Raw genomic sequence first — 12690 nt, forward strand, 5'->3', positions numbered from 1 at the left:
TCACAGGTGGTTAGGTGGCATGGGTGGAGCCACCAGTCCTCAGGCCCCTGATGTGGGTAGGTGAAGACCCTGCTTAATAGGCAGTGTCAAATATCAAGAACCTGCCACTTCACAGCTTAAACAGTTGAAGTTAGACTTCAGATATATACCCTGTTGTACTGTGGTAATGAGGGCCTACGCTGTTGAAATGGGCCCACACAAGTCTCTGCAGGGGGAAAGGCACTTAAAGTCCGTGGATCCCTTAAGCCTGTGCTTAGGCAAAGGAGCTGTGCCTACCCTGAGTTCCTGGCTTAGGGGAGCCGGCAGTTTATTTCTTCCCATTTGTTAATTTGTTCACTCTCCAAAGCTGGGAGAATGGCTCAGGGCGTGTGTTCGATCCTACTTCCAGCTAGGGGCTCGGCAATTGCTGAAGCTGGTCCAGGACCCAGTGCAGAGCAGGAAGTGGGGAAGTAAATGGGAGAGAGGATTCTCCCTAAGGGTGGTGTTTTTGATCCACGTGGTAGGCCGTACGCAAGTACTTATCTTTCGCTGATTGAGGGCTACTTCTCACTTGTTCTGGGTGGCCGAGTAGACTCTCTGCTGCTGGGTCTCTCCAGTGCTGAACACACCTCCCGAGCACTGCTGCTTGCCTGCCTCACTGCTCATCCATGGGCTGATCAGGCCTGAAGGGCTCAGGCTCTCATGGGGTCAGTCTGGCAAGTCCTTGTTGCTTCCTAACCATCTCTGCCTCCCCCTGCCATGCAATCCAGTTCCTCAACTTTGCCTTTGATGTTTAGGGCTCCTAGAATGTCATATATAATCAATTCACTTGTTTTTTCTGGTCTTCGTTGTAAGAGGGTCCACTGGAAGTGTCTGACTACTCTGCCATCTTGGCCCCACCTCCTTCCTTTCGATTCTTTCTTAGAGTTTCCATAACTCTGCTTACATTTGTCATCTATTCTTTTATATTGTCCACTTTTTCCACTATATCCCTTAGCATATTAATCATCATCATTGTCATCAGCTGCTGTAGAGTTGGCCCGTTTCATGGCAACCTCTTGCACAACAGGATCAGACTATTGTGATCCATAGGGTTTTCATTGGCTGATTTTTTCAGAAGTAGATCTATAGATCTTTCTTCCTAGTCCGTCTTAGTCTGGAAGCTCCACTGAAACCTGTTCAATATCATAGCAATGCAAAAGCCTCCACTGACAGATGGGTGGTGGCTGCACTTGTGGTGCATTGGCAGGAATCAAATCTAGGTCTCCCATTGGAAGGTGAGAATTCTACCACTGAATCAACACACTCCCCATATTAATCATAGTTATTTTATATTTCCAGTCTGATAATTCAAAAATCTCTGCCATATCTGATTCTTGTTCTGAAGTTTGCTTAGTCTCTTCAGACTGTTTTATGCCTTTTAACATGCCTTGTAGTTTTTTATAGTTGTTGTTGAAAGCCAGACATGATGTATCAGATAAAAGAAACTAAGGTAAATAGAGCTTTGGTATGAGGTTTCATTTTTTTCTAGGTAGGAGTTAGGCTGTGTTTGTTATTTGCTGTAGCTATAGTTGTCAGAGGCTAAAATTTTTTCTGACGTCTTTGTTTTTGTCTCTTGTGGTTTTTTTTTTTTTTTTTGGAGAAGAGGGGAGATTCCCTAGAGACTCCTTAAAAAGAGCCTGAACCTTGCTGTTCTCTTTGGCTGTAATCTCTTGTTTTTTTTTAATAGAAGCCCTACTGATGTGATGGTAAAATGGGGATGGCGGAAGGAGCATTCTATGATCCTAATATTAGATGTCAGTCTTTTAACAAACCTGTGACCCTGGGCTGGGACCTTTACAAGTTGTTCTCTCCTCCTCCCATTTTTTTCTCACTCCTTAGCTGAGAAAGGAAAGCTAACTGAGGCTGGAGTTGTTATTTCCCTTCCCTCATATTTGACTTGATGGCAACAAGTTTGGTTTTTTTGGTATGTAGAAGCCTAGAGAGTCAGTTGTTGTTTGTTGCCCTCGCGTTGATTCAGACTGATAACGACCTCATGTGTGCAGAATAGTACTGTTCTATAAGGGTTTCAAGGCTGTGAAGTTTACCATAGTAAGTTAGGTTCTGGAAAAAAGTTTCCCTTTAAGGTAGGCATTGTCAAGAAGAGCAGAGCGCTCTGGGCTTATTTCAAAATGATTACTTTCCCCCTCCCCCTGCCAGAAGCATTTTTCTAGTTCTTTACAGTGGGAGTATGGTGGGGATTCCTGAAACTAAAACTCCTCAAATTGTTATAGCCTTGAAGCCTGGGCCTGCAGGATTTTTTTTTTTTTTTTTTAAATCTCTTAAGGTAGTCTACTCTAAATGTCTAGCAATTAGTCAATTACCCATTGAGTATTGCTACTCTGTGGTGGATTATTTTAGTCAGGGTTTTCTAGAGAAACAGAATCAGTTTCGTGTGTGTGTGTGTGTCTGTGTGTGTGTGTGTGTGTGTGTGCGCGCGTGTGTGCACACAGAGACAGAAAGAGAGGGAAAGAGAATTATTTTAGGGAATTGGCTCACATGATTGTGGGATGATGGCAAGTCCAAAATCTCTGCCCGGATCTCCAGTTTTGGGGGTGGACATGTGATCTCAGTTGTCTGATGGACCTAAGAAGAGTTGTTGATTTTTAGTTTTTCAGCTTTTTTCCTATTGTGAGAACAGGAATGATGAATTCTAAGCTCTTTGCATTTAAGACCAGAAGTTCCATTTCCTTTTTTTTATTTCTAATAATTATAAGAGACATTTATGGAGTACTTTGTGCCAATTGGTTTGTATTATTTCCTTTTAATGCTAACTACAACTTTATGATGAAAGCGTTGCAATCTTATGGTCACCATTTATCAGAATAGGAAATTAAGGCACTGAAGGTTTAAGTAACTTGCCTAGGGTTATTCAACCAGTAAGTGGTTAAGCTGGGATTCCATCTTAAGCTAATGAACTCTGCTCTAAACACTTTTAAATTTAAACTGTAAACAACATTATGCAGTTTTTTCAAACAAATAATGTAGTACCATTTTCACCACAGCAGGCAATTCCTTTTTAAGTAGAAGATAAAGAGATACAGTCCTATACTTAAAATTGTATTTTAATTTACTTCTGCTTCCATGTCTCGGTTTACACATAATTTAAGGAAATATTGTTCTAAGGCTGGAACCTGTGGAGATAAAGCATCAGCCACACCAACATGTAATGAGCCCAGATTGCAGACCAAACAAAAAAAGCTGAAGAGAGAAAAGAAGATGTTTTAAACCTTAAACCTCTGTTGATTGAAAATATTCAAAGTAAATATGAATGCTAAGGGGAAGCACTGAGGATGGTTCAAGGATTAGTTTATTGACCTGTTTGCCATTTTGTTAAAATCTAGTTAACAAGGGAAGCTCTAAACTTTACAGGCCTTTAAAAAGACAGAATTGGCCTTTCTCTTGAAAAACAAGTAAACAAAAAAAACCGGTTGTCACGGTGTTGACTCCAACTCATGGCGACTGTATGTGTGTCAGAGTAGAACTGTATTCCACTGAGTTTTCAATGGCTGATTTTTCAGTATATTACCAGGCCTTTCTTCTGAAACATCTCTGTGTGGGCTCAAACTTGCAACCTTTACAGTTAGCAGCTGAGTGCATTAACTGTTTGCATCACCCAGGGAGTCCCTTTCTTATGAAACTCATACATAATGGAGCTCCTTAGCTTCCTTGGGTTCTTATTAAGACGCCAAAATGCTTCAACAATAATTTAAAGACAACATCATTTCCGATGAAATTTCACAGAAGGTGAAATGGGTGAGAAATATCCCCAAGCCTTTACTTTGCAGTGAATGAATGAACTGTCTTGGATTTGGCTATCCTGCTACTGCCTAATTGGGCTTGGAGGTCCTGTGGACTTGGTGATCCAGGTTAGCAGAATCTAGGAAGTTGGAAGGTTTTGTCTCTTGATTATTATCATCAAAAATTTAACTATATCTTAGAACAGGATGTTGCTTATGCTTCCATCAGATATGAAATACTGGACAGAACCAGTTCTCTATGGAAATTTTTACATCTTTAATAATAGTTTCAAAAATAGAGGAGTGGTGATACTGCAGGCAGGTAGAAATGGCTTCGTTTACTGTCTTCTAACATTTGCAGGGTCTGTTATATTTGATTCACTCATATCAATTGATGGAAACACCCCCCACATCTTTTATTCCTCTGCCCCCCACATTTATGGCTTGGTTTTGTGGCTTCCTGATTTTCAGTTTCGTAGAAAAATCTGTTTTTCTGTCACATAGCCAACAGCACAGCTGTGACAGCAGATGAGCAATTCTCTGAGAGCAATCAGCCAAGCTGACTACCTCAGAGACTCCAGGGAGGACCCAAGGAAGTACTGCTCACCTCCTCACACTTTCAGATGGATGCAGAGCGTCTCTCTGTGCAGTCAACAAGGAAGAACTGCATAAAATTTGTTAGATCCCTGCATTAGCTTAGGAATATCTATTATTTTTGTGATGTGCCCTTACGTATTTTTCAGATGTATGTGTTTGATCCTTCCAATCTTATTGAAGACTCCTAGGAGCAAAGATTTTATCTTCTATTTTCTTTATATCATCTGACTCCTGCCCTCCCCCACCCCCGCCACCCCTCCAATGTTGGCACTATATATATATATTGACTAAATAACATAAACTATTTTTTTTCTTAGGTTAGCAAAGACTCCAGATCTATATTATGCCAAATTTTGTAACCAATTTCCAACTATTACTATTATAAAATGTTATTTAACATTCAAATTGTATTAGAAATATACATCTATGTGTGCATATATTATATAATATGAATATATTAGGTTATTATTCTTAAATGATTAGCCTAATTATGTTTATACTGTGTATTAACTATTCTTAATATTTAAAACTATAGTTTAGAGAAATTTTGCTGAAACAGTTTCCTGAATTTTTTTTATTTTTTACATTTTAGGTGTACAAGAATTTCCAGAAAACATAAAGTGCTGTAAGTGTTTAACAATAATTGAAGCCAGTGTCAATCCCATTTCTAAGTGAGTATTAGTGATTAAATTTTATTTACTTTTATGTTTCTATTGGATAATAATGTACCAAGATAGAAAAAATTCACATAATAAGTGAGTTTTAAATGTTACATTTAAAATTTAACTTAGTAGAATGATGGAAAAGAAATAATCAAATCACAATAGTTGAACAAAAGATGATTAAAACATTACTGAGTAGCAATGAAGGCCCAACTGGCACAAGATGGCATTACTTTGAAGCAAACCATGTCATCATTTTTCAATGACTCTCAGGCAACATTCCATGGAAGTGAGCAGAAACTAAGAAAACAGTTATAAGTTATGGCCAAGGTGGGAAGTTAGAAACAAGGACCCGGTAGAAGTTCAAGGCAGTGCAAGAGTTTAAGGTATTGGTAGATACATGAAAAGGACTGACCGTGTAGTTCAAGCTGGAAAAGGAATTTGGTATAACCAGAAATAGAGAGTATTTGTGTACTGGAGATTACAGGAGGAACAAAGAGATAGCCCTATGAGGACAGTAGAATGGAAGACCTGGACAGTAAAAATGCTGTGATCAGAAAAAGGGTATTTGTGGTTGAAGGTTTGTTGGTGGAGAAATGCCATGGGAAAATAAAACCCAAGATGCGACCACGTTGATGAATTGCAGGTATAATATAGTGACAGAAGTCTGTGGAATCAAGTAGGTCAAGAAACCATGGAGTGAATGGATTGGATGATCATGAGCCTGAATGTGAAATTGTCTAACAGTGGAAGTGGAAATAAAATCTAGACAGTAGTAATATTTGGAAGAGGTTGAAACAAATCAGTGGTACTGGGATGCAGATAATTAGTTTCTAAGTAAGACTGGCACATTCATTATATAAAACTGATGCTAGGATTTGAGAAAATCCTTCAGTCCTTTGTCCACATGGTGTTGATGAGACTGGAAGAAACTGAAATCCACTAGAAAGGTATTTAGTGAATGGAGTGTTTTCAGAAGACAAAAGGAAGTTTGTCAAAGAGAAGTGGGAAGGAAATTTTCACTAATAAAAATGAGGAGAGGAAGTAGTGAGGGTGATTTCTTTGTGTGTAGTGGGAAGAGGCTGTAGATCAGACCAGAAATGGAATAGAATGTAAAAGAATGAGGTAGAAGTTTAGATGGAGATCCTTGTGGTGAACATTTTGTAAAATAATTTGAGACCTTTAGTAGAAAGTGTAGAACATAAAGCAATAAAATGTGCTTGAAAACTACAACTTTTCTACCTCAAAGGTAGCATATGGAGGGGAAAAAAAAAGACAAAACCCTGAGAAGATTTTAGCAAAACTTTTGGACCATAATGCCATTTCCTCAACAAGGAAATAAATGTTCCTAACCTCTCACACCAAGACGACAACCATGTTTTGACTTGACTCATATCATCCAGGGTAGATGATGAATTGTTCTTATTTGTAATTCTTTAATTCTAATCAAATAAATTTCCTCGAAAAGATTATTAGTTGGCCTAAGAAATCTACAAAGTATTGAGTCATGAAAACTCTCAAATATAAAAATTATACTTTTGAGTGCTATCACTATAGTTTTAGTTTAGACGTGAACTTTATAGCATAGCCTGAATGCCATAGCCAAGTATTGGTGAAAATTATCACAGTACAATTTAAAATACCAGCTGTTCAATGAGAAAAGCAAGGATCAACATTTATTGAGAACCTACCATACCCCAGGCTTTTAGATACATTATTTCATTTTAGCCTTCACCGCAACCTTATGATGCAGATCAATATTGTTTCCTTTTTTACAGATAGAAGTTCCTGAAGCCAGTATTTTGAATTCTTGAGTTTCTTTCACTATATTTCAAAAATTCTGAAGTAACATTTTTGTTTTGTTTTAAATGAAAATGTACACTTTGAAAAATGTGAAACATTCATAATGCTTACCGATAAGGAAATTGCTAATAAATTATGGTACATCAACTGGATGGAAGTGAAGGTTATATATAGGGTGACCATATGTCTTTGTTTACCCAAATCACCCCAGTTTACATCTCTTGATGTGGCATAGTTAGTAACAGCTCCCCTTTAACTCTCAGAAGTATCCTAGTTTGAAAGGCAGATTATGTAGTCATTCTAGTTTTACATTAAAATTGAAAGATAATTATAAAGTGAGATATCATGATACAAGTAAGAAATAATGTTAAAACAGTCAAAAGGAAATTAGAAAGAAAGAAAAAATGTTAACCATGGGTGTGTTAAGGAGGTGGAATTATGAGCAGTATTTTCTTTTCTCTTTATTTTCTAAACCAAAACCAAAAAAAAACCCGTTGCTGTGGAGTCGATTCCAACTCACAGCAACCTTATAGGACAGAGTAGAACTGCCCCATAGGGTCCAAGGAGCTGCTGGTGAATTCGAACTGCTGACCTTTAGGTTGGCAGCCAAGCTGTTAACCACTGCACCACCAAAGCTCCAGTTTATTTTCTAAATGCATTGTAATATTAATAATTTTAAAATGTATAAATTAAAGTGCTTAGATGTAAAACACATTTTCAGTTATAGACACTTTTACATTGACTTCTTAATCAGAATTTATAAAACCTGCAATTCTATATGGTTTAACTGTTCTACTAGAGGTCAGGTGCCTGCAACATATTTTCACTTAACTTTCAAAGTAAATGCAATTAGAAAAGAGAAATATTGAAACAGAAGTGTCTGCAGCCCGTCTTAATTTGCCTATTACAGCAATGAAAATTAGCAAAAATGAAAGTATTTAAAATAATATTCTGGTTAATATTGAAAGATTAGAGTAAAAAGAATACTACGGAAAAGTAATATAATTTCTCCATAGTTCTTAGCATGTGACAGATAATCATTTAATCACTGGAGCAACTCCAAGAAGTGGATATTAGTATTTCCGTTTTATAAGTAAGGAAACTGAGTCTTAGAGAGGCTGAATAATATGCAAAAGAGAAAAGAACTGTGGAAGATTCAAATCCAGGTCTTCTGACATCAATACCCATTTGCTTAACCACTACACTGTATGGATATCTGGTTCTGTGATTACCTTTTCTTTGATGTATTTTGAATATATGTTTTAATTTAAGCAATGAATAAAATGAGAGTATACTTAATGTAGAAAGAATTATTTAACAATTATAAAGCATATTTTCTCTGAAATTTTTAATACATCATTTGAATATAGAAAATCACTAGTTATTGTAGGGGAACAAAATCATTTCATTATTGAAGCTTCTTTACTTAATATAAAATATTGGATTTCATAGAATAGTTTGGAAGGGGAGAAAGGCAGCCTATAGCTGTTGTCTTCACCAAGTTGATTTAGCTTGTTAGTGCTTGTCTTCTTCCTCAAGCTGGTGGGGGCTTGTACCTTCTTTTGGAAATGGTGATATAGCCAAATGAGACTATTGTCCATACTAAAAGCTATACAATTGTACTATAACATTAATAAGAAGAATTTTAAATATATTCTTTGGTAGACTTACTGACTGTATATATTTTTCAAATAAAATCTAATCCATTTTTACTGCCTTTTAGTTTCAAAGCGCAATATTACAAGATCATTTTAGGAAGTTTTAAAAAAAAAGCATGAAGTCACATCCTTTGTCATCAAAGAATTTATAATTTATCCTGGGAGTAAAAAATACTCAACATTTGTATAAAGTAGAATTGATGTAAGCATTCTACTATATCTATGTGCAGAGCCCTATGGGGGACAAGAGGAAGATTTTAATTTAGAATCTAAGCACAGAGTAACCATTCAATAAATTCTTGTTTAAGTAAATTGAAATAAAAAATACAGATGCTATTAAATAAGACATACTGTATAAATATACCCTTAAGTCTGCATTTTTTTAAAATGAAAGTTCAATATAAAATGTCAACACATCTTTGTTTATAACCAGGCTGGAAAATTATTATCTTATTTTGTATTCTGGTTTTTCATATAACTTATTTTTGGCAGTTCACTTTTGCAATTGGAATGTGCAAAATGTGGTCAGTTCTTAAACCCTTAAAGAAATACTCAATATAATACACCAGATTCTTCCACAGCATAAGCTTTGCTAGAGAAGCATCAATATAAGAAATAGATCTTTGATCAGACAATGGTATAAAGTTATACCATTTAGTACATATGTATGGGGAATAGAGGACTGAGGGAAGCCAGATAGTTCAAATTGTTCCTATAACTACAAAATTAATACATTTTAAAGCCTTTCACTTATTAATAGTGACAATTTTAAAGTCAGTTATCAGATCAATTGTTTTAATATTCTTCTAATGTTACACGTATCATATTAATCTTTTGGAAAGTTTAAATGATTCCTTTTTTTGCATGACTATACAGAACAAAAAAGACATTAAAATAAGGTAGTGGTTACATTTGTATTGAAATCTATTTAACACCTGTGCCACAATAAAAACTATCATACTCTCAGGATGTGGAAACCCTGGTGGCATAGAGGTTAAGAGTTCAGCTGCTAACCAAAAGGTTGGTGGTTTGAATCCACCAGGTGCTCCTTGGAAACCTTATGGGGCAGTTCTCCTCGGTCCAATAGGGTCGCTATGAGTTGGAATACACTCGACGGCAATGGTTTGTTGTTTTTCTTTCTTTTAACCAGCATGTTAGCTCTAATGTATTACGACAAAGATAAGCACAGAGAACAACAATGATCTACCATAGATTTTTCTTTTTTAATCCTATAGGGAAAAGTTCAAGTCTTTGAGTTGAGCATTCAAGGCCCTCTAATCACCTACATGATATGGATGAATATTTCAAATATAATGCTAATTTTTAAAAATCTTGGGAAAACATGTACAGCATGATTTGCTTTATGTAATGTTCAAAAATGCAAAACCACACAATGTGGTTTTTGTTTGTTTGTTTAGAAATTGACTAGGTTTGGTAAAATTCTTTACAAAACTGAGTAGTAAACATCATTCAGGAATTAGTGGGACAAATAGGAGAATGCTGTCAGGGAGGGGCACCCAGAGGGTTTCAAAGTGCTGATTCTATTGCTTGAGATCTATGGTGGGTACACGTATATTCTTTTATATGTACAAAACATTTTATAACAAGAGAGTGGGCAGAGGAAGAGAAACCTTGGAATGAAACTTGGATATAATATCCTGGAGGAGGAGAAGCAGGCAAAAGTAACCTACTAGAAGCCAAGAAGGAGAGAACAGTCAATGATGGCAACTGTTGCTAGGCAATGTGGGACACGAAATAAAATGAAGTTAATGCAATTGAGACTTAAGAGGTCATTGGAGGCTTTGGTGAGGGCTGTTTTAGTAATACAGTTTGGGTAGATGCCCGAAAGCAGTGGGTTGAGGAGTAGTAAAAGGCAGTGAGTATAGGTAGCTCTTTAAATAATTTTGGCAGTAAATGCAAGGAGGGAGATAGCTTATAACTCGAGGGGAAAGAAAATTTAAAGGCTATTTAGAGGTATTTTACAGAATAACATTGTCTGGACTAAACCATAGAGAAGGTATTTTAAAATGTTTAAATAGAAGTGTAATCATAGGGGAAATATTCAATATCCGTGTAAGAAAAAATTCTAGAAAATCCATAAGTTAAATCTTTTTGACAAAAAAGGTTTAAATATTTCAAGTAATTATTTTTATCAAATTTGTAAAAATTTCCCCAAATGATTTTTTTCTCAAAATTTTAATACCTCTTCATTATGCTGAGTGAAATTAGTCAGTTGTAAAAGGACAAGTATTTTATGAGACCATTATTATAAAAACTCAAGAAAAGGTTTAAACACAGAAGAAAACATTGTTTGATGGTTATGAAGGTGGAGAGGGAGGAAGAGGGGAATTCACTAACTAGATAGTAGACAAGAATTATCTTAGGTGAAGGGAAAGACAACACACAATACAGGGGAAGTCAGCATCACTGGACTAAACTAAAAGCTAAGGAGTTTCCTGAATACAACCAAACACTTCGAGAGACAGTGTAACAGGGGTGGGGGTCGGGGGACCATGGTTTTAGGGGACATCTAGGTCAATTGGCATAACAAAGTTTATTAAGAAAATGTTCTGCAATCCACTTTGGTGAGTGGTGTCTGGGGTCTTAAAAGCTAATGAGTGGCCATCTAAGATGCATCAATTGATTCCAACCCACCTGGAGCAAAGGAGAATGAAGAACACCAAAGACACAAGGAAAATATTAGCCCAAGAGACAAAGGGGTCACATAAACCAGAGATTCTATCAGCCTGAGACCAGAAGAACTAGATGCTGCCTGGCTACCACCAATGACTGGCCTGACAGGGAACACAGCAGAGAGTCCCTGATGGAGCAGGAAGAAAGTAGAGTGCAGAATTCAAATTCTAGTAAAAAGACCAGACTTAACAGTCTGACTGAGACTGCAGGGACCCTCGAAGACATGGCCCCCAGACTCTCCGTTAACCCAGAACTAAAACCATTCCCAAAGGCTACTCTTCAAATAATAGACTGGACTATAAGACATGAAATGATTCTTGTGAAGAGTGTGCTTCTTAGTTCAAGTAGATACACGAGACTAAATGGGCAGCTCCTGTCCGGAGGCAAGATAAGAAGGCAGAAAGGGATAGGAGCTGGATGAATGGACATAGGAAATCCAGGATGGAAAAGAGGAGTGTGCTGTCACATTATAGGGAGAGCAACTAGGGTCACATAACAATGTGTATATAAATTTTTGTACGAGAAACTAACTTGAGCTGTAAACTTTCACCTAAAGCACAATAAAAAAAAAAAATTTAATGCCTCTTTATAGCCTTAGAATTTTGTATCATTATTATATCAATGTTCTTGTTAGTTTTTAATAAGCATGAATTGGACCAATTTGAATCATAATGTACATATATGTTGAGGCTGCACTAAAGAAATTATCAGTAAAGGGGACAAAATACTTCCGTTTTCAAACTGGACAGCTTTAGTTAACACTGCAACAAATTGTAGATAAATTTTAATGGTTAAGGGAAATCATAGGTAGATATTCTTGCCTGACTACGTACATGAATATTCTATTGAGAAAGAATGTTAATTTTAGAATTACAAAACATAGCATACAGCTTGAAATTTCCATAAAACATGCCTCCGCCGGCATGCATAAGTTTAGGGCAGCAGTAAGAAATGATACGGCTGACTCTGGCAGTGACATAAATCTCAGCTCCTGAGAGTAGCGTGGAGGTGGGTGAATGCCATTTATTTTAATAACAGGCAAAATTTTCAAGCTGTAACAACATTCTCAATAAATTCTCCCATTACTGTGATACCAAAAGAGAGTTGAAAAATGTATTGCACTTCTATTTTTTCTCCTTAGAGATTTATATTTTTGTTCTGTTTCTATAGCAACACTGATGCAGTGACTAAATCTTTAACTCCTTTCTAGGCTCCCTGATGGCTTCACGCAGCTTCTAAACCTGACCCAGCTCTACCTGAATGACGCCTTTCTGGAATTTCTACCAGCTAATTTTGGAAGGTAAGAATAATAAATTTAAATGATGCAATTTTATTTCATTGTAGGTAAGTACTTTACCAGTGCCATTTGATAAAACTTTGAAAGTGAGAGTTGTGATTAAAGATAGACCCATTAGACAGAGTAGCAGGGGCGGGGGTCTAAGGACCATGGTTTCAAGGGACGTCTAGGTCAACTGGCATAACAAAATTTATTAAGAAAATGTTGTGCATCCCATTTTG

At 36.5% G+C, this 12690-nt stretch overlaps 1 protein-coding gene across 2 annotated transcripts in view; it reads left to right on the forward strand.

Annotated features, from left to right (window-relative positions):
- Positions 1–12690, forward strand: part of LRRC7 (leucine rich repeat containing 7) — a 348184-nt gene that overhangs the window by 69145 nt on the left and 266349 nt on the right. For both annotated transcript variants that reach the window (XM_023730981.1, XM_023730986.1), the window contains exons 3-4: positions 4948–5026; positions 12383–12472. In XM_023730981.1, coding sequence (XP_023586749.1) covers positions 4948–5026; positions 12383–12472 — 169 coding nt within the window. The remainder of the gene's footprint in view (positions 1–4947; positions 5027–12382; positions 12473–12690) is intronic.

This window comes from Trichechus manatus, unplaced genomic scaffold, assembly GCF_000243295.1.
Source record: "Trichechus manatus latirostris isolate Lorelei unplaced genomic scaffold, TriManLat1.0 scaffold00003, whole genome shotgun sequence".
Lineage (NCBI taxonomy): Eukaryota > Metazoa > Chordata > Mammalia > Sirenia > Trichechidae > Trichechus > Trichechus manatus.